At 44.7% G+C, this 21,842-nt stretch overlaps 1 protein-coding gene across 1 annotated transcript; it reads right to left on the minus strand.

The window, feature by feature from the left end:
• Positions 1-13,940: 13,940 nt before the first annotated feature.
• LOC123179828 (FT-interacting protein 7-like) lies at positions 13,941-16,698 on the minus strand. Its single transcript, XM_044591719.1, has one exon. The coding sequence runs from the start codon at positions 16,588-16,590 to the stop codon at positions 14,218-14,220; it is 2,373 nt and encodes a 790-aa protein (XP_044447654.1). The 5' UTR covers positions 16,591-16,698; the 3' UTR covers positions 13,941-14,217.
• Between the last annotated feature and the right edge of the window lie 5,144 nt (positions 16,699-21,842).

Here is a 21,842-nt window from a genome sequence, read left to right on the forward strand (position 1 = left end):
CCTATCTACAGGCCGCCGTCGACTCGTTCGGTTCCGCCTACGACATCACCAGCACCGAGTCCTGCACCACCCACCAGTGCTCCATCTGCGGTTGCATGGCGGCCTCCTCATGATCCTTGGACGGGGCTTGTTCAAGCATAGCCCATGCCCTGGTCCGCTCCGTCCACCCTCGGTGCTCCGCCGGCATACTCAGGTGCCTGGCAACCCGGCCTTCGGCCGCCTACTGGTGCTCCCGGGGTTCTCAACCCCCGACAGCCGGCCACTGCCTATCACGCCGCCCCGACGTATGCTCCTTATGGTCATTACACCACCGACGGCGGCGCCTACTACACACCTCAGTCGGCCCTGCTCCCGACGCCACCCCCACCACAGCCGGCCAATGCCTACTACACTCCCCAGCCGGCCCTACTGCCTTCACCATCGTATCCGCCGGCACTGCTTCCGACGCCACCCTCACCTGCGACGCCGAGCTGGGATCAAGCTGCCTTTCTCCAGGCCATGAATAACTTTGCTGCACAAGGAAACTCAGGTATGGATTGGATCTTTGATTCAGGGGCCTCTAGTCATATGTCTGCATCTAGTAATTGGTTATCTTCTTGCACTAAATCTCCTTTCCCTACCATTATCCTTGGAGATGGATCATCTATTCCTATATATTGTGTTGGTCAGGCTTAACTTCCCTCTTCCACCAAACCTCTTTTACTTCGCGATGTTCTAGTTGCACCCGCCCTCATTAAAAATCTTATCTCTGTTCGCCAATTTACTTGCGACAATCTAGTTTCGGCTGAATTTGACCCTTTTGGTTTATCTGTGAAAGATTACCTGACCAAGGCCGAGATCGCTCGCTTCAATAGCTCCGGTGATCTTTATTCTCTTAATGGAGTTCCTGCCGCCACCCCTCCAACATCCATGCTGGCCTCCGTCGATCTCTGGCATCGTCGCCTGGGCCATCCCAACCCCGCCGTCTTAGCTTCTATGCTTAGTGAATTTACCATACCATGTAATAGGGACTCTCATAATTCTGTGTTTTGCGAGTCTTGTCAATTAGGCAAACATGTGCGTCTTCCCTTTAGTTCCTCTAGTTCTTGTAGCACTTATTCCTTTGAATTAATACATTGTGATTTATGGACCTCTCCCATTGCAAGTGTTTCGGGTTTTAAATACTACCTTGTTATCCTAGATGATTTCACCCACTTTGTCTGGACTTTTCCTCTGCACAACAAATCCGAGGTCCATTCTCTTTTCCTTAATTTTCAACGCTATGTGTCTGTTCACTTCTTCCTCCCAATTCGCTTTATCCAATGTGACAATGGTCGCGAGTTTGATAACATTAAAAATCGTACTTTCTTCTTACAACATGGCATCCTGCTTAGGTTCTCATGTCCCTACACCTCCCCTCAAAATGGTAAAGCAGAACGCTCTCTTCGCACCCTCAATGATATAGTTCGCACTCTCCTCATTCAATCATCTATGCCTCCCAAGTTTTGGGCTGAAGCCCTACACATGGCCACCTTCCTTCTAAATATTCGACCTTCTAAAACTAAACCCAACACTACTCCCTATTATTCCCTCTTTCTTTCCCACCCCGACTACTCCGCGGTTCGTGTTTTCGGCTGTCTCTATTTTCCCAATGCCTACGCCACTTCTGCAAATAAATTGTCACCACGCTCTATCCCATGTGCTTTTCTCGGCTTCTCTGACGAGCACAAAGGCTATCGCTGTCTCGACCTTCACACCGGACACGTTCATGTCTCTCGTCATGTCACGTTTGCTGAGCACATTTTTCCTTTCTCACAACGCACTACTACACCATCCAACACCCCTAGCTCCGCAAACACCCCCTCTCTCCGTCCTTTCCAACTATATACTCCCCTACCTGCCGAACACAACTTATCACCACCACCATTAACACCCACCATAGCCAATCCCAACCATACACTCACCCCACCCGAGACGTCCCCAACACCCCTGACCCCTGCTCCCTCCCCAACACCCAGCCCTGCTCCCACTCCACCACCCTGTAGGGTAACGCAACAGAAAACAAAAATTTTCTGACCTACGCACCAGCCCAGGACCACTATGGAGACTGCATACATGGTTTGATCTTTTTCGTAACCGACTCGTAGCGCAGCGGGAAGTAGAGTCGATGACGATCGGCGGTGCAGATCCCCGCAGCTAGGATTTACAACCTCCCAACCGCGAGGATGTATACCCTCATCTGCTCCTCAGACAGCCCTCCGGGAGGCGGTCGAACAGCCCCCCGGACGGTGTCGCGGACAGCCCTTCGGGAGGACCTTCGAAACTCGAACGGTCACTCGGACAGCCCTTCGGGAGGACCTTCAAAACTCGGACGGTCACATGGACAGCCCTTCGGGAGGCACTCACGAACAAAGACCGAAACTACGATCTCTCTACAGAGTTGCACACATACGGTGTCATCTATCCGGCAGGGCTTCGCCTTCCAGAACTAGTTCCTGCCGGAACCCAGACAGCCTTATGGCTCTACGAAACTCTTTTCGTGGGAGGGAGAGAAGAAGCCAGATAATGCATGGCATGTGTATGAGAGCAAGGGATGATTGTGGAGGGCTGCCCCTCCACCTCTATTTATAGGAAATCCCAAGGGGGTAGGGTAGTTTCACAAAAAACCCAAAATGCACATGAATGAAGTCCTTCCACAAGGACCTAGGAGTGAAACCAAGGAACAAGAGGGTCCCCAAGGGGGGATACCCCATGTGGCCGGCCACACCCCCATGAGGGGCCCAAAAAATGGCTCCTATCCATCCATGTCATCCCCAAGATCTTTTGGAGCAAAGCCCCAAAAGGTGGCTTTCCATAAAGTAACCATAAAGCTGATTTTTACTATTCACGACGACATTTTTCAGCGTCTGATCGAACTGAAAATATTTATGTGCGCTAAGAACATTTCCAGTACCCACTAAAATGATTTTCAACGCATTCCGAAAACAATTCCGGTTTTAGTGATTTTCATCTGCGAAACGCATCTGAAGTGGCTCCGGCAGCTCCGGAACATTTCCGGTTTTTATCTCAGAAAATTCCAAAAAGCTTCCAGAATGATTCTGGCATCCTCCAAGAATTATCAGGAATGTGCCGAAACCAATTTGACTTAATGGTGTATCCCGAAACAACTTTTCGGTATCATCCAAACTTATCCGATGACCTCTCTCTGCGGTACGATTCCGCTGTCCGAAACTTTTCGGTGTCCGAAACTTTTTCGGTGATTTTCTCTCAGACTCCCTGTCTAGTATTCAGCAGATAGATGACCCTTAAGCGTGTGACCCTATAGGTTCGGTGAAGTATAGACATGACCCGGAACCCCTTCCGATCAATGATCAACATCGGAGCCGTGGACACCCATATTGACCCCTATACCCACACGAATAAATATTCGAGTGAACCTCCAGTTGCCGTGTGCTATTCCTGTTGCTTCGCGATATGTTACAAATACCCGAGGTGAGACATGTTGGCATTCCCGTGGATCAACAACTTGTCCACTATGCTAGTTACCTCGTTACCGGTATTGTTCTCTTTTCTCGTTATCGTGTTCCGGCATCCCCGTGATCAAATCACAAAGTGTCTGGCCAGACGATGATGGATACCGTAACACCGAGAGGGCCCAGAGATATCTCTCCATCGTCGGAGGAGCAAATCCCAATCTTGAGCTATCAAGTTACTTGACACACTTTTCCATGAACCCGTAAGCCGCCGTAATAGCCACCCATTTACGGATGACGTTTAACAAACCCCAAAGTTCATGAAGCAAGCATGAAGAAACTCGATACTCTCATGGTCTAAGGAATCATGCAAACGTTAACCATCTCTGTGTTATGTACCAATAAACTTGTGACGAATGAATCTCATAGCGTAACATCATGCTGGGTCGATTCAACACAAATGTTCTCTTAACATTATGCCCTCAAGGTTGCTGACATAGACATGCCCATGATCAGGAAAACATAACCATCATGCAACACTTGAGCTAGTCTTAGAGGCCAGACTAGGAATACATTTTACCGTTTATTATTCCACACGTGCATATGAGTCTTCCTGCGAGCCTCGTGGTTATTGCAGACTCGAGAACCATAGCAGTTATAGCATGGAACATAAACATAATTATGAACTCGGAGATAAATAATATCATTTATTATTGCCTCTAGGGCATATCTCCTACAGACTCCCACTTGCACTAGAGTCAATAATCTAGTTAATGCTAATGCACTTTACACCTGTGGCACACCGGTGTAAATATGCTTCAATTGTGGTATAGCCTGATGTCCAACGGATCTGACGACTTCAGTTCCGTGTGTATCTTTGCATGTCCTCGCATTTTCACGTTTTCACAAAATTCATATTTTGTGTGGACTTGGCTTTGTATGTATGTGAATCACAGGTCGAACCTGGATTCCTCAGACTGAGTTTTGGAGCAACTACCTGCAGTAGTGTCCCATTGTCAAAAGCCATCTTGGAACTATACTAAGTTCATGAATGAACTATATGATTCAACATCTTCTTTGTCGCTTCTAAAGCGTCAACATACTTAGCCCTTGTTATAGAATTCGCCACAGTAACTAGTTTGAACAAATTCCAACTAACTGTGCCACCACATTGTGTGTTACACAAAACCCTTAACTTAAATCGAAAATCGCACGGTGAAAAGATGAAGACTATCGATGTAACATTTTACAACGAACTCTTCATGATCTCCGCTTGCAAGAAAACATATCATCAGTACTTACTCTAATACTCAATGACATCTTTCACTGTTGTCCCACGATCAGTACTTTGATCACTTTAGTATCCATACTCGCAACACCTTGGGAGTATCGGACATATCTGGTTGTTTTACATACCATGGAATACATGATTAATCCAAACACAAAAGTGTGTGGAATCTGCATCATGTATTTTACTCATCAGTGTTTTGGGACACCGAGTCTTGCAAAAACTCTTTACATGTGACTTTGGCAAGAATCACTCCTTGGCGTTTTAAATGCTAAAAGGTTTTAGCATCTTGTCAATATGTATTCATTGCTTAGCCCCATTAGGTAAATCTATCTCCATAGATCATCATGCCTAATATTGAGGCTATTTAGCCTAAGCACTTCATCGAAAAACTATTTTCAAATGAAGTCCTAATTTGTGTCAAGAAATTTATTTCCAATTACCAATGTGCCAAGCACATAAGGTTTTTAGAAATATTAGTACGCTCCCACTTACTTTCTTGAATTACAAGCATCTTCGTTACCCATTGATGAAGTCAAAACCCCTTTGACCATTTCATCAAAACCCGAAGATTCCAACTCCATTTTGCTCTCTTCTGTCCATTGCTGGAAATCTGAAGTTTGCATACCTACTAGCATCCTCTGGATCGACAAATTACTTTGGACTGTATCATATACAAGTCCTAGCTTTCATTTCCATCAGATGGAAATCCTTTTATCATCCATGTTTCATATCTCATGATTGAAATATGTATTAATTCCTAGTTCAACCCGAACCGACTTTAAGCATCGCTACGATGAAAACAACCTCATCGTAGTCAACTCTTGAACTTGTTATTTCAACAAGTCGAGCTTTATGGATAAAACTTTTTATCCGTATCAGTTTTAAGTTCCATAAATATTCGTTAGACTCTAAGTCTTCCGAAAGGTGTATCAAGGTTTTAATCTTGAATCACTTATATGGAAACTAACTCGGGTTGTATTGGCATTTAGCCAATTCCGGAGTCAGGGCCCATCAACGCTTCCTTGTGTATCGTAGGCATAATGTTGTCTAACAACAATATCTCATTTGCGCACCTGAGAGGTTTGCACGAGCCATGCCTACGTGGTTCAGCTGTAAGTTCGACCGAAGTTCATACATTTTATTGTAGAGACTTCCGTATCAGTCGCAGTAGGAAACTCTGGAATTACTTCCAAGGTCTCTTTCCTTTGATCTGATGACGTAGATACTGTTTATCTCGTCGAGTTGCACTATTCTCCACCTCACCTTTTTGAAAGAACCATTCTCTTTAAAAGCACACCGTTTCGCGGCAAAACTATTTGCCTCGGTATAGTGAGGGAGGAATACCCAACATTTTGGTATAACCTACAAAGTAGCACCTATCTGATTTGGAATAGGTTTGTAACCTTTTACACAAGCCCCATATTCCAAATGTTAAGAAAAGATATAACATGGTTGGGCGTACCATACCATGGCTTCATTTCAACATACCCGATGTAGCTCTTTTCAGTGTAAAAGCCGCAGTCTCTAAAGCATCACTTTAAAAGGGATAATGGCAAATTTATTTATGTCATCTTTCACCTTACCATGTCATAAATGGTTTGATTACATGTCCACAGACTTTCCACTTGCAGTGGTGTTCCGGGAGGTGCAAGTTATGAAACCCCTTTCACAACTCATCAGACATTCGCTAAACATGTAACTCAAATATTCCTTTGTGCAATCAAATTGCAGAAACATAATTTTCTTGTTACAATAACTTCTACTTCATTTTTGAGAACCTTTCGAATGATTTCAAAAGATCCAGACTTACGTCTCATCAAGTAAATATCCATATATCTACTTGAGTCATTTCTGAAGATAAATAAATCCACCACTAACAACACTTATCGGACTACACACATCAAATGTATGATCACTAATAAGTTTGTTGTTCGTTCCTTATGGCCTGTGAACGGTATTTTAGTCACTTCACTTTTTGGAGGAAAGTTGCAAGTGTCAGATGATTCAAAATCAAGAAGACTTCAAAATCCATCATAATGGAATTTTCCATGCGGTTTCTCCAATGTGACCAAATGTAGTGCCACACTTGTGTGGTATTCTTTTAGTCTTGCGACATTTAGCGTCAGTGTTATGGATGTATTATATTACCATCAATATTCATAACATACATGCCATCTTGGATGGAAGCATGGCCCTTCATGTTATTCATAATACTTAACAACAATTGTTGTTTTTATGAACAACACTTTTGCAACAAACATTGTGCAATGGGCTAGAGTGTATGAAACTCTAAAATGAATTATGAAAGTAAACCCAGAGGTATTGTATTATTATCAATATTCATAACATATCATTCATAATGAAAGTATGGCCCTTGTGTTATTCATAACATCGAACATAAAAAGTTCTCTTATGAACAACCTTCTTGCAAGATACCTTATGCAATGGGATAGAGTTTGTAAAACTCTAAATGAATTATGAAAATAAATACAGACGGCAATACACCGATGGAAGGTATAGTAACATTTACTATGTTCCCTGTGTATACCTTAACCTCATTTCTAGCTAGTCTTTCAGGCCATAGTAGTTCTTACATCGAGTTGCAACAGAATGCAATCGAGCGGGCAATTTTGTGATGAACTCACAATACCCAAGAATTAGTGATTAACATGTTTAACCATAATTCGCAAGAACTATATCTTTGACCAGCCTTCTATACATCACAAACTTGTATGACATTCATACATGAGCTGGATATTCCAGTCTTCTTTCCTTTTGCCTTTATACTTCTAACAGTTTAACTTTTAGTATTTCTCCTACTCTCAGAAGAAGCACCCAACTTAAGAGTGGCATTAGCCCTGGACTTCCTAGGCGTGTAAGTCATACTAACACCCTTTGGACACTTCCTTTCTCTTTAAGTTGTTGTTTTATTCACCTTTCATTATATGACAGGCGTTCTTCTGGATCCCTTTCCCAACAGTCAAATGCATAGTAAACACTTTTACCAATACTTGCAAACAAACATTGCTTTGTTTGTATCTGAAAATAATTTTCAGTTCCATGAATATCATGTAACTATCCCAACTTTCGAAGTTTGGGTTTCATGGCAGCAACCATATTCCACTTGACCGTAACAGAATTCTAGCTTTTGGATCGAAGGACGAGAGTCACATGATCCATAACATTAGCGGGAGGATACGGAAAGCATGCGATAGGACAAAGTCCTTCTCGGCACTTTTGAGGACAATCCTCATATTACGTTACCAATCGTAAAGTTTTAACCAGATATTTAACAGCTATTCAATTTTAATAGGGAAGGTGGAAATGCGAGCCATTATTCTACAACTATTATGCAAAAAACACTTAGACAGTGTTCATAATTAATTGCACTGAGAATTAAACATGTTAATTCAATAGTGCGCTCCCACTCAAATCAATATCTCTCACAATTAATTTTGAGTGATACAAGATCCAGACTTCAATTCATCGCCATAGAATCATCATCTCATAACGGGAATTTTAATCGGTAGGCCAACTTGCCGATCACATCTCTATGTGACTCTTGCTCATCTTTCGATGCGTGTGTTCCGAGCTCAGGACGATCCTGCCATGAACGTCAAGATAACCAAGTGATCTTGCTGCGAGGTCTGACCTCACCCGCCTCACACTTCTCTAATCGTTCGTACCCACGCATCCATGGCGCACCCCGAAAAGATAGGTGCCGTGACGGTGCTACACTTGGGAGAACACTAACTACTTGATATTTTAAGTGAGAGATCACCCTAATAAAAGAGACTACCGCGCAATCAAGAAGGGTGCATCATAAGGGATAAACATCTCAGGCAATTCATAATAGCATGATATGGTATAGCCCTTTCTGACGGAGAAGTATTTCATTTCTTCGTCTTCGGCATTCGCGTCGGTGTTCACCTTCGCGAAGATTGCCACCACCTTGTCGATGCACCAGATAATATTGCTATCTCTATAGCTAACAAAATAATGCATTACAACAAGGTTGACACGCAGGTCATTAAAGTGCAATCATATGGCTCCAGCCATCATGCCGAATCATGACACACAGGTCATGTTAATCAAATTACATCATATAGTCATCTCATACATAATCGAATTAGTATGAGCACTACTATACCACATCACATGCACATCCTTCAAAACCAAGTTAGACACCTCTAATCGGTTTATGCAAAATTTATTTTATGTGGCTTCTAAGGTTTTGACTTAAACCGCAGCGACCAACGTTCATCATCAAGTATGATTATTCAGGTTGCTAGATTAACATCTCGGGGTGTATGAAACACGGGATAATTAAATCTCGAGCCCCATACTAAACTTCGTCATACTCATGACCCCCGTGCAGATCATATCTGCAATGCCCTTTCATCTGCGAATTTCATCTTTCTTTTGACTACGGCAGAACCCAAAGAACTGATAGCACTTCCATGATCAATCAGGATCACGGATTGCCAGAACTTTGTCAAATTCCACCATGATGTCTCGAGATTGAGCAAACGCAAATTCTAGGGAAGCAATAAGAACCTCGGGTAACAGATTTCATCTGTCACCCGCATAAATAATTTTCAGCAATAGATCTCATCTACTACCTAATTATATTATGCAATACCCATACATCTCCATGTATTCTAGATCGAAACCTGCATCTACGCATAGCACGGCTCTTGATGCCACTGTAGGGTAACGCAACAGAAAACAAAAATTTTCCGACCTACGCACCAGCCCAGGACCACTATGGAGACTGCATACATGGTTTGATCTTTTTCGTTACCGACTCGTAGCGCAGCGGGAAGTAGAGTCGATGACGATCGGCGGTGCAGATCCCCGCAGCTAGGATTTACAACCTCCCAACCGCGAGGATGTATACCCTCATCTGCTCCTCAGACAGCCCTCCGGGAGGCGGTCGAACAGCCCCCCGGACGGTGTCGCGGACAGCCCTTCGGGAGGACCTTCGAAACTCGAACGGTCACTCGGACAGCCCTTCGGGAGGACCTTCAAAACTCGGACGGTCACATGGACAGCCCTTCGGGAGGCACTCACGAACAAAGACCGAAACTACGATCTCTCTACAGAGTTGCACACATACGGTGTCATCTATCCGGCAGGGCTTCACCGTCCAGAACTAGTTCCTGCCGGAACCCAGACAGCCTTATGGCTCTACGAAACTCTTTTCGTGGGAGGGAGAGAAGAAGCCAGATAATGCATGGCATGTGTATGAGAGCAAGGGATGATTGTGGAGGGCTGCCCCTCCACCTCTATTTATAGGAAATCCCAAGGGGGTAGGGTAGTTTCACAAAAAACCCAAAATGCACATGAATGAAGTCCTTCCACAAGGACCTAGGAGTGAAACCAAGGAACAAGAGGGTCCCCAAGGGGGGATACCCCATGTGGCCGGCCACACCCCCATGAGGGGCCCAAAAAATGGCTCCTATCCATCCATGTCATCCCCAAGATCTTTTGGAGCAAAGCCCCAAAAGGTGGCTTTCCATAAAGTAACCATAAAGCTGATTTTCACTATTCACGACGACATTTTTCAGCGTCTGATCGAACTGAAAATATTTATGTGGGCTAAGAACATTTCCAGTACCCACTAAAATGATTTTCAACGCATTCCGAAACAATTCCGGTTTTAGTGATTTTCATCTGCGAAACGCATCTGAAGTGGCTCCGGCAGCTCCGGAACATTTCCGGTTTTTATCTCAGAAAATTCCAAAAAGCTTCCAGAATGATTCTGGCATCCTCCAAGAATTATCAGGAATGTGCCGAAACCAATTTGACTTAATGGTGTATCCCGAAACAACTTTTCGGTATCATCCAAACTTATCCGATGACCTCTCTCTGCGGTACGATTCCGCTGTCCGAAACTTTTCGGTGTCCGAAACTTTTTCGGTGATTTTCTCTCAGACTCCCTGTCTAGTATTCAGCAGATAGATGACCCTTAAGCGTGTGACCCTATAGGTTCGGTGAAGTATAGACATGACCCGGAACCCCTTCCGATCAATGATCAACATCGGAGCCGTGGACACCCATATTGACCCCTATACCCACACGAATAAATATTCGAGTGAACCTCCAGTTGCCGTGTGCTATTCCTGTTGCTTCGCGATATGTTACAAATACCCGAGGTGAGACATGTTGGCATTCCCGTGGATCAACAACTTGTCCACTATGCTAGTTACCTCGTTACCGGTATTGTTCTCTTTTCTCGTTATCGTGTTCCGGCATCCCCGTGATCAAATCACAAAGTGTCTGGCCAGACGATGATGGATACCGTAACACCGAGAGGGCCCAGAGATATCTCTCCATCGTCGGAGGAGCAAATCCCAATCTTGAGCTATCAAGTTACTTGACACACTTTTCCATGAACCCGTAAGCCGCCGTAATAGCCACCCATTTACGGATGACGTTTAACAAACCCCAAAGTTCATGAAGCAAGCATGAAGAAACTCGATACTCTCATGGTCTAAGGAATCATGCAAACGTTAACCATCTCTGTGTTATGTACCAATAAACTTGTGACGAATGAATCTCATAGCATAACATCATGCCGGGTCGATTCAACACAAATGTTCTCTTAACATTATGCCCTCAAGGTTGCTGACATAGACATGCCCATGATCAGGAAAACATAACCATCATGCAACACTTGAGCTAGTCTTAGAGGCCAGACTAGGAATACATTTTACCGTTTATTATTCCACACGTGCATATGAGTCTTCCTGCGAGCCTCGTGGTTATTGCAGACTCGAGAACCATAGCAGTTATAGCATGGAACATAAACATAATTATGAACTCGGAGATAAATAATATCATTTATTATTGCCTCTAGGGCATATCTCCTACATACCCAGCCCTACTCCTTCGTCCGACTCTTCCGCTGCGCCGGACTCACCAGTACCCACCTTACCCCCTCGTGCTATTCCTACAGCAGCCCCGATTAATGATCATCGCATGCGTACTAGGGCCAAATCAGGATTTCATCAACCCCAAGACCGCCTAAACCTTCATACCTTCGTATCTATCACTTCTCTTCCAAAGAATTACAAAACTGCTCTACTTGATCCCAATTGGGCCGCTGCCATGCAAGAAAAATATAATGCTTTACTTCAAAACAACACCTGGCAACTTGTTCCTCGTCCTCCCAATACCAATATTGTTTCTGGCAAATGGATTTTTCGCCAAAAGTTCCACTCCGATGGGAGCCTCTCACGATATAAAGCCAGGTGGGTTTGTCGTGGTTTTTCTCAGCAACAAGGAATTGATTACGAAGAAACCTTCTCTCCTATTGTTAAACCTAGCACCATTCGCACCGTTCTTAGTGTTGCTGTCTCCTCTTCATGGCCCATTCACCAACTTGATGTTAAAAATGCTTTCCTCCATGGTTCCCTTCAAGAAACTGTCTACTGCCAGCAACCTCTGGGTTTTGAAAATCCATCCTTTCCAACTCATGTATGTCTTCTTCAGAAATCTCTCTACGGTCTTAAACAGGCCCCACGAGCTTGGTTTCAACGCTTCTCCTCCTTCATTCAAAAAATAGGCTTCACTCCATCTCTCTCCGACACCTCTCTTTTTGTGTATCATCAAACTTCTGACACTGCCTATTTACTTCTCTATGTAGATGATATCATTCTTACCGCCTCGTCTCAAAAGTTCTTAGATCATATTGTCTCTCTTCTTAGATCTGAATTTTCTATGACTGACCTAGGACTCCTTCATCATTTCTTAGGCATTGCTGTTGTTCGAGATTCCACTAGCCTTTTTCTTTCCCAACGCCAGTATATTCTTGATCTTCTTAATCGTGCTGGTATGCTTGACTGTCAATCATCTCGCACTCCTGTCGATACTAGTTTTAAACTTTCAGCTACCGGTGAACCCTTTTCCGATCCTACTCTCTATCGTAGCCTAACAGGTGCTCTCCAATATCTCACCATTACTCGTCGTGAAATCTCTTTTGCTGTTCAACAAGCATGTCTCTATATGCATGATCCCCGGGTTCCTCACTATAATCATGTTAAACGCATTGTTCGGTATTTAAAAGGAACTCTCAATCATGGTCTCCACCTCAATAATTCTTATCCAAACTCGCTTACCGCATACTCTGATGCAGACTGGGCTGGTTGTCCTGACACTCGAAGGTCCACTTTCGGTTTTTGTGTTTTTCTTGGTAACAATTGGATTTCTTGGTCTTCGAAAAGACAGGTTACAGTCTCACGTTCGTCGGCCGAGGCTGAGTATCGCGCTGTGGCACATGCCGTTGCAGATTCAATCTGGATTCGGCAGTTACTCTCCGAGCTACACAGGCCTATTGAGCAGGCCACTATTGTCTACTGTGACAACATATCAGCAGTCTACATGACCAGCAATCCAGTTCAACACCGACGCACAAAGCATATTGAGATTGATATTCATTTTGTTCGTGAAAAGGTTGCTCTTGGTCAGGTTCGGGTGCTTCATGTTCCCTCTACGGCTCAGTTTGCTGACATTTTCACCAAGGCACTGCCTACTAAGCCGTCTCAAGATATCTGTTTCAGTCTCAACGTCGTCGAGCCTGCCGTTGATACTGCGGGGGGATGTTAGAGTAGTCATTATGGTATACGACTTCTAGTCCAAGTCAGTTTTGTACCCCTACCCCAAGTCGGTTTGTACCCTCTTATATACTCTTGTATGCCGCACCAAATCATCAATAAGCAACAGTTTTATTCAGCTTTCAGGAGTGAGTAGTATATATACTTCACCTTGGCATGCCTTCTCTACATTACTACCACCACAATACTCCCTCCGTTCCTAAATATAAGTCTTTCTAGATATTTCACTACGGACTAGATACGGAGCAAAATAAGTGAATCTACACTCTAAAATATGTCTATATACATCTGTATGTAGTTTATAGTGGAATCTCTAAAAAAAATTATATTTAGGAACGGAGGGAGTAGATTGTAAGGTTCTCCTTTCTGTCACACATAACGTTTCATACAATCTTACGTACGTTCCCCTCTTCCTGTCTTCATTTTTAATTTTTTTCCTCCCACCGCCTATGTTTTTTACTTATCTTTGTTACTCCCATCGATTCATATTACTTGTCGCTCAAATGGATGTACCTTGAATTAAAATACGTCTAGATACATACGTTTGAGTGACAAGTGATATGAATCGGAGAGAGCACCTAAAAATGACATAAGCTTCCCTTTCCTGCCGGTCAGAATGGTTCATCCAACCTTAATTACATATGTTCCCTCTTTCTTATACTCCCTCCGTTCCAACATAGATGACCCAACTTTGTATTCTTTGGTACAAGTTAGTACAAAGTTGGATCATCTATTTTGAAACGGAGGTAAGAGAGAAAGTGATTGATATCCACCGCGTGATCTCATAGAGTAGTGTAGTAGTTAACGTATATACTAATACAATTGTAAACTTCATGCAAGAAAAACAATGGCATGGTCATAGGAGCATATCGCCCTTGGCTGGGAGGCGCCTGTAGAAGTTGAAGGGCGCAGACGGCTGCTTGCTCCGGAGCCGGGGGTGCCGGAGCATGTACAAGCCGGCGAGGACGGCCACCACCCGAAATGGCGTCACATAGAGCACGATGGCGATGATGAAGGAGAGCGTGATGAACATAGCGGTGGCCCTAGGGTCGCGCCAGCTGAGCAGGGACTGGGCGCGCTCCCCCTGCATGGCCAGGTCGCCGACCACCGTCTGCACCCTGCCGGCGACACTTCTCAGCCGGTCGTACCTCATACGCACTACATCGCCCGGCCTGGACGTCGGGAACGTGTCGAACTCCTCGTCCAGCTCGTCCGGCTGCGCCAGCTCCGCGTGCGACAACACCGTGTCCATGTGCGGCGGGTTTCGCGGCCGCCGCCGGTAGTTCCACACCCCGATCAGGAATATGTACAGGAACACCGTCGACAAGATCAGCTCCGGGTAGCACACGAGGATGAGGAACAAGACGTGGACGAGGCTGGTGGTCAGCGGGTTCTTCCACTTGCAGATGTTGTCGAACCACTTGCCAGCCGCCAAGGCGCCGGAGAAGAGCGAGATGATGCGGTTGAAGTTGGCCTTGCTCCGGCGCAGGCTGAACATGTGCGAGTCCGCGTCTAGTATGTACTCCACCACCTCCCGCCGCAGCGGCGGCTCCGCTTTGCCTAGTCGCGTCGCCACCATCTGCATCGCCAGGAATCGTAGGGAGTTCAGCTGCAGCACGGAGATGGGGCTCGTGTAGTGCATCTTGGGCAACAACGGTCGCCCGTACTGTGCCAGCATGTTGGCCCACGCCGTGCAAGTGAACCGGACTGCCAAGTGGAGCTCCCCCGTCTTCTTCAGCCCACCCGGGGTCAGTGCCATGAGCGGGTAGTAGTGCGTGTACACCCGGTCTGACTCCAACGCCGAGAGGCGGACGCGCACCTTGCCGATCCTCTCGTCCTTGGTGTCGCCATGGCCCTCGAGATTTTTGTTGTTGAAGACGGCGATGGTGATGACGGTGCCGAGGTCAAACACCTCCCAGATGTACTGCTCGTTCCAAGCGTGTGCCGCGGTACCGAGCAGCGTGCGTGTGCGCACCCACTTGGCGCCGTACTTGGCGACGCAGTAGGGGTTCTTGTTGCCGCCGAGGCCGCGCGCGCTGAGGATGCCCACCTCGAGCATGCCGATGGCGCTCTTCCGCAGCTTCTTCGCCGCCGGCTGCAGGTCGCTGGTGTAGTGCGTCGACTCGTCCAGCACATGGTACGCCGTCTCTAGGCTCATCTTGAGGTGGATCTTGCTGGCGAACGTCTTGGAATGCTCCCGGTGCTTGGTCCCCGTCGTAACATCCGCCGCCGCCTGTTCCACCGTCATCCCACGCGACAGGTTGAACCATTTGGACGGCACCGACTTAGCCAGGTCGTTGCGCGGCACGTTTGACGCCACGGGAATGATGACGCGGCCGATGGGCTCATCCCCGGTGGCGACCTTCTCCTCAACCGTCACCACCAGCGGGTCCTCAAACGGCTCGCAGGCCACCAACATGAAGTCGTCGTTCCACACCGGGTTCGCCGGTGGCTGCCCTGGCCGCGTCCGGCGAATCTGGCTGCCCATCTGGATCTTGGCGACAGTGGGCTTCACCGGCGGGTCTTTTGAATTCTCGGCACCGATTAGGTCCTTGGCCGCGATGACAGAGACCTTGAGGTAGATGAGCTTCGGGGAGTAGTACACCTTGGAGCGCGTGTTAGTGAGCCCCGCCGTCGATAGCGGGTGAGCGCCCGAGTGGTACGCTTCTGGGAATGCTTCGTCGGCCTGGGTGCCAATCCAGACGGCGAGCATGATCTCGCCGAGGCTGTGGCCGTGGTGGAATCTCTCCCCATGGGCGTCAGAGAGGTTGTACCACTGTGGGGCCAGCGGGCTGTCGGGCGGGATGCACTCGGGGATGTCGGACACGTCCAACACGACGCGGCCTACGAAGTCGTCGCGGATCGTGTCCTTGTCCTTGACGATGACCTCCAGCTGGTTGGACTGAAGGTTGGCGAAGGAGAAGGCGAAGGTCTGGTGCCACACGGGGTTGTGGTTCTTTACCAGGTGCTTGGTCACGCCTTTGAAGTTGCCCAGCTTCACCTCCACGTACGGGTCCAGCGCGCCGGTGACGTCCATGGTGGGCAAGTCGCGCGCCTTCACCACGCTTACGTACAGGTACTTCATTGGCTCCACCATGTCGTACGTCGAGGCCATTTTCGTTGCCGCCAACGCCGCGCCGCGTGGGCCGAGCTTCGCGGGCAGCGGCGGCTTCGTTTCCACGAGATTGTACGCTGATCCAGGGGCCGCCTGCGCCGGGGGCTTCGCCATGGCCACCGTCTGCGGTGGAGGTCGAGAGCTGGCTGCCTAGGCGTTGTAGGATGGGCAGGGTTTAGTAGGACGGCCGGCCGGCCATGCTTCTATGGTTCGCTAGGTAGTTCCGTAGGTGTGCTCTGTTTTGGGCGCGCGCGTGTATCCTGATATATATAGAATTGAGTAGATTCTTTTAGAAGGCCCTCAATAACCATAGATGGAATCTATCCTATCTTTACAGTGCGATGGCTGACTATTCATGGACTAGCTGTAACCACTGTTTTTTTTTCTTGGGATCAACATCGGCAATGCAGTTCATCCAACGATAAACCAAATTCCAGTTATAGGACTATGACACAATCAAATCTGAATGAACAAAATGTTGTTCTATATATAGTACTGTACATTATCTCATATTTGTATGGTTGTTTAACTGACTAGCTTTTATTTCTAAATAACAGATCAAACGATAGTATCCCATCGTTACTAGCACCAACTAGCTAGCCTGCATTCGATGTACGTATTACTCAATGTTAAAACGATAGTGCCCTCCCCATTTGTACGTACGTATGCCATCCCCCATCGATCCATCCAATCATTTGAATTTTATCATTATGAATCTCTCATGCTCGTTTCATTGGACCATCCGATCATAAATTGTTGGAATGGACCAGAAATCGATCGACCAACCGCATATGGTTGAAACATTATTGTTTAGTACGTACAGTAGTACTCGATGACGACGCTGACGGGAGAGATCATATCGAGTGGTTTTGTTGACAGTAAGGCTAGCTAGCTTGTTCCCACTAGTAAATAAATCTGACCATCGTTTCCTAAACATATGTATGTTTGATGAGGATCATAAATAAAATATCAGCACCCGCAATACGAAATAAGTTAAATATGAAAATACTTTCCATAATGCATCGAATTGATACAAATTTGACATTATCGATATCAATACATTTTCTATAAACTTGGTCAAAGATGCACAAATTTGACTTCTGAAAAACCAATCCACCTTATATTTTGGATCGGAAGGGGCATAACATTTGGCTTACTCCCTCCATTTACTTATACAAGGCCACTATGAAATATATATTTTGCATCTATACAAGGCTATCAACAATAATCGAGGCAAAATTAATGATGTTTTCTCATACTAGCAACATGTTTAATACTTGCATGCATGTAGTCATAATGACACTTAGCTGCTTCCTCAACTCAGTTTTTTTGCATGCATGTGGTGTCCCTCCGTTTCAAAATATAGCGCGTCCTCGGTTTCCGCGTTTCAACTTTGACCATAAGGTTAACCAACGAGACCGACTGCGGCGGAGCAAAAATTATACCGGTGAATTCGTATTCAAAAGAAGTTTTCAATTATATAATTTTTGCTCCCGCCGCAGTCGGTCTCGTTGGTTAAATTTATGGTCAAAGTTGAACCTCGGAAAGCGCGGGCGCGCTATATTTTGGAACGGTGGGAGTATTAAATTTTATATTGATACCTATAATTTGAGTTTGTGGGCTTGTATATAAAAATGGAGGGAGTATCAAACTAGTAGATAACTAATTATAGTAACCAACAAATATAGACAACTTTACATTCCCACTTTTGATTACAATATCCTTGACAATGTCTATAGTTATGCTTCTTGCAATAATGTACTATATCCTATAGTTACCCTGGTGAGGTCGCTCTCCTACCAACTAGCTCAACGCATTCATGTTTTGTTAACAGTGAATAAAGCGGTGTGGTAGCAATGGTTTTAGAGGCCCGAATTGTGTCGTTTGGGGCAAGAGTATTGAACAATAGTTGACATGAAGCAGCAAATGCAGTTGAACTGAAAAAATAGGGCACATCAATCATCAAAAGTAGTTTTTGTCAAGGCTAGGTACAGACGTTTGAGTTTGAACAAAGGATCACACCCCAGTGAGGGGTAGGAGGCCGTGCCCCCCCCCCCCCCCCTCCCCCTCCTAGTATATTAACTCTAAGGACACTTTTTGACGATACAAAGTTCACATTGCTTAACAAAACGTATTCTGAATAGAAGATGGATAAAGCCAAAAAGGAACTCAATTTAACCTGATGGCCACATCAAATGCGCTTTGCTTTTCTGCTCGAGTCTTTATATTTCTTCTCAGGTGTAATTCACCGGCGATTACCACGAGGTGTCGGACGTTGGTTGGGCCATCAGCTTCAACAAGCCGCGATCTGATGCGCACACTCAACCTCGCCACCTTCTGGATGGGCCTCGCCATGAACATTACCCTCAATGCAGACTTGTATTCTACATCCTGGCGGTAGCCGAGGCAGAGTGCTGCCCGCAGAGCAACAATGTGGCCACCGGCTCCACTACGGCAGATAGCTGGGCACACACCATTGAAGAAGGAGAGCTGAGGGATGGACCACCGGCCATTGTTGTTGTTCTGTCTAGCAATTGTTAATTGGTTTGGTAAATACACCATTTTCGATTTCTCAACAGGGAAGAGGCGTTGCCCCCTACCCCTTGAATCGAGGTAGTTTCATCTGTTGGGCCGTGCAACTCTATATATACTAGTACGTGGGTACGTGCAGAACACAGTAACAGTTTGCATTCTTAGAATTAGTACTTGTAGTACAGCCAGCTTAAATAAACTCGACCAGAACTTCACTGCTTTCAAAGAAAATCTCAAGGTGCAAGCAGTATGAGTTTAATTCATTGCGTAGCCTATCTTCAATACATGTGCCAGTGTGTGCGATTGTTGATTCTGTTACAACCATGGTCAAACTTTATAAAGTTTGACATGTGAAAATGGTAATATGAGATCCAAAAAGAAACTGAGCGAGTAGTAGTAATGAGCCAATTCGGTATCTGCTAGTGGACCATGGTGGAGAATGGTCAATTCTTCCCAGAAACATAGAGCTCCAAGATAGGACATGGTTCTTCGGCATCTGTGCTGCCTAATTCCTAGATGGGGGGAGGGGGAGGGTTTTGTTCAAGCTTGTTCTTGTTTAGACAAATCCATTCGGACTCTTATTTTTGAAGACAATTCCAATATATATTGCTGAAACTTCATTAAGAAAAACAAGTTTGCTTGCGAGAAATGGATTTGTTACACCTCATGAACATTGATTCATCGACAATTGCAAGCCCCCGGTGAGAACAATGGAAGATCATTTTCTATTGCAACATCACAAAATGAAACACGACAATGTCATGGTGCAACAGGAAAGAAAAGGAGTGTCACATGAAGCATAAGTGTGAAGCATCAAATAAGTTGATCTTATGAATTTCTAGGTGATACTTACATGCAGAAAATATTTAACTATACCAAAACACAAGTTCATTGGTAGCAATCATGTGTTCTAGCAGTAATCATGTGGTAGTAATCATGTGTTCTAGCAGCAAATTGTCAACCAGTGCCCACACACATCTTGCCATTGTGCATTCAATCAGATCATACCTCCAAAAATCTGGCATACCACACACACTGCAGCTGTCACCGGTGGACATGTTCCTATGCTTGCGTACATCCTCAGTGGGGAGAGAATGTCGTGCAAACCTCCACAAGAACATTTTCAGCTTTGCCGGAACCATAACTTGCCAAAGAGTGTCCCGTGATGTACTGGATATATTATATATGTGGACGGTCAAGTCTTTGGACGAGGCAGATTGCCGACTCGCTACAAGCAAGGGATACATGCGCGGAATATAATATTTGATGTGGAACGCGTTACATAATATACATTTTCTTTTCTTTTTCATAATAGAATAATATCATTTCTATTTTTTTAGGGGAAATAATATCATTTCGTAGAAAGCACACATCCCTCCCAAATCAGGTATGTTCGGTAAGTGGGCTCGCCCATGTTGGCTCCCTTTCACCCTTTATGGGAACCTTGCAACCGGTTGCTTTTTTTTCTTTGTTACTTTCTGGTTTACTGCTTTTCTTTTTGAGATTTTTTTAATATTTCTCCTTTTATTTTTATACTCCTTTTTAATTCATGAGCATTTTTTAATTTCTGAACATTTTTTTCTAATTCACGAACATTTTCTAAAATTCATGTATACAGTATTTTTTAAAATTCATACATATTTTTCAAATTGAAGCCACCAACAGAGGCATTGCATACGGATGCCCATCCATGCTTAAAGCCTGAAACAACGCAATGACCATATTACATCACCACGCAGATTTAAGAGCCACGAACACGGCAGCAGACAAACTAACTAAACTACCGAGCGTGTGCTACTTCGTAAGCATATGGATTCTTAGTCTCAATGTTTTGTGTTTTGATCAAACACCTAAGCTTTTGTATCATGTGCTACTTTAACATGTAAATTCTACCTACCAATTGGTTAACTACATTCACATGCATTTGCATTTTTGCTGCTGCCTAAAGACTCAAACATGTTTTCAATAAAGAAAACACTACAACTGACGTAGTCTGCAATAAAGAGAAAAGGCATTGTTACCAAGGTAATTAATGAGTCCTTGTGGATTTACAAACAAGTCTTTTTGGAGCATCGATTTTTTTTCAGACCTCCACGAATGTCATTTCGACCTGAAATTTTACACGCAGTTAGAACATTCATCAATGTTTATCACAAAAAATATTCAGAATTTTTTACTAATTTTTCGATTTTACTGTTCATGCGGGAGCATATGAGCTCGGGATCAAATACTCCATGTCCCTAAGTAGAGATCTATTTTGCACTAACCTGTGAATAGAAAACTTGCTTGATCTTCACATACAGATTAAATACATTGGTTAATTCATCGCTAGAACAAAAGAAAAGTGCTTGCACTTGCACCACTGAATCATCTGATTAAGAGGAAGGGCTATATACACGAGGAAGGGCTATATACACACCTATGGTTTAATTTCATATGATTTTCAGACACATAAATAATTGATGTGTTGTACTGCTGATACATAGAAGATACAACCTACAGTGCAAAAACTTACAATTTGAATCCATTGCGATGCTCAATACTAATGTTTGACCGAACTTATACTGCTGAACAAGTATTGGAGTTTGACTAAATTAAATATGTGAGATAGTTTTATGGGTTGTCTTTCCACTCTTTTATAAAATTGGCCAACCTTTATCTTCATCATTGTCATAGACTAGCCATGTAGCCTATCCATATTTCCAACAACGCAATGACCATATTGAGGCCGCTTAGTCTATGTTTCGTTTTGTCGGTTTTCATTTCTTCCTTTCGATTATTAAACTTGTGAGCATTTTTTAAATGCAAGAACTTTTTTTTCAATTCGTCTATAC

The sequence above is a fragment of the Triticum aestivum genome, chromosome 1D (assembly GCF_018294505.1).
Source record: "Triticum aestivum cultivar Chinese Spring chromosome 1D, IWGSC CS RefSeq v2.1, whole genome shotgun sequence".
In the NCBI taxonomy this organism is placed as follows: Eukaryota; Viridiplantae; Streptophyta; class Magnoliopsida; order Poales; family Poaceae; genus Triticum; species Triticum aestivum.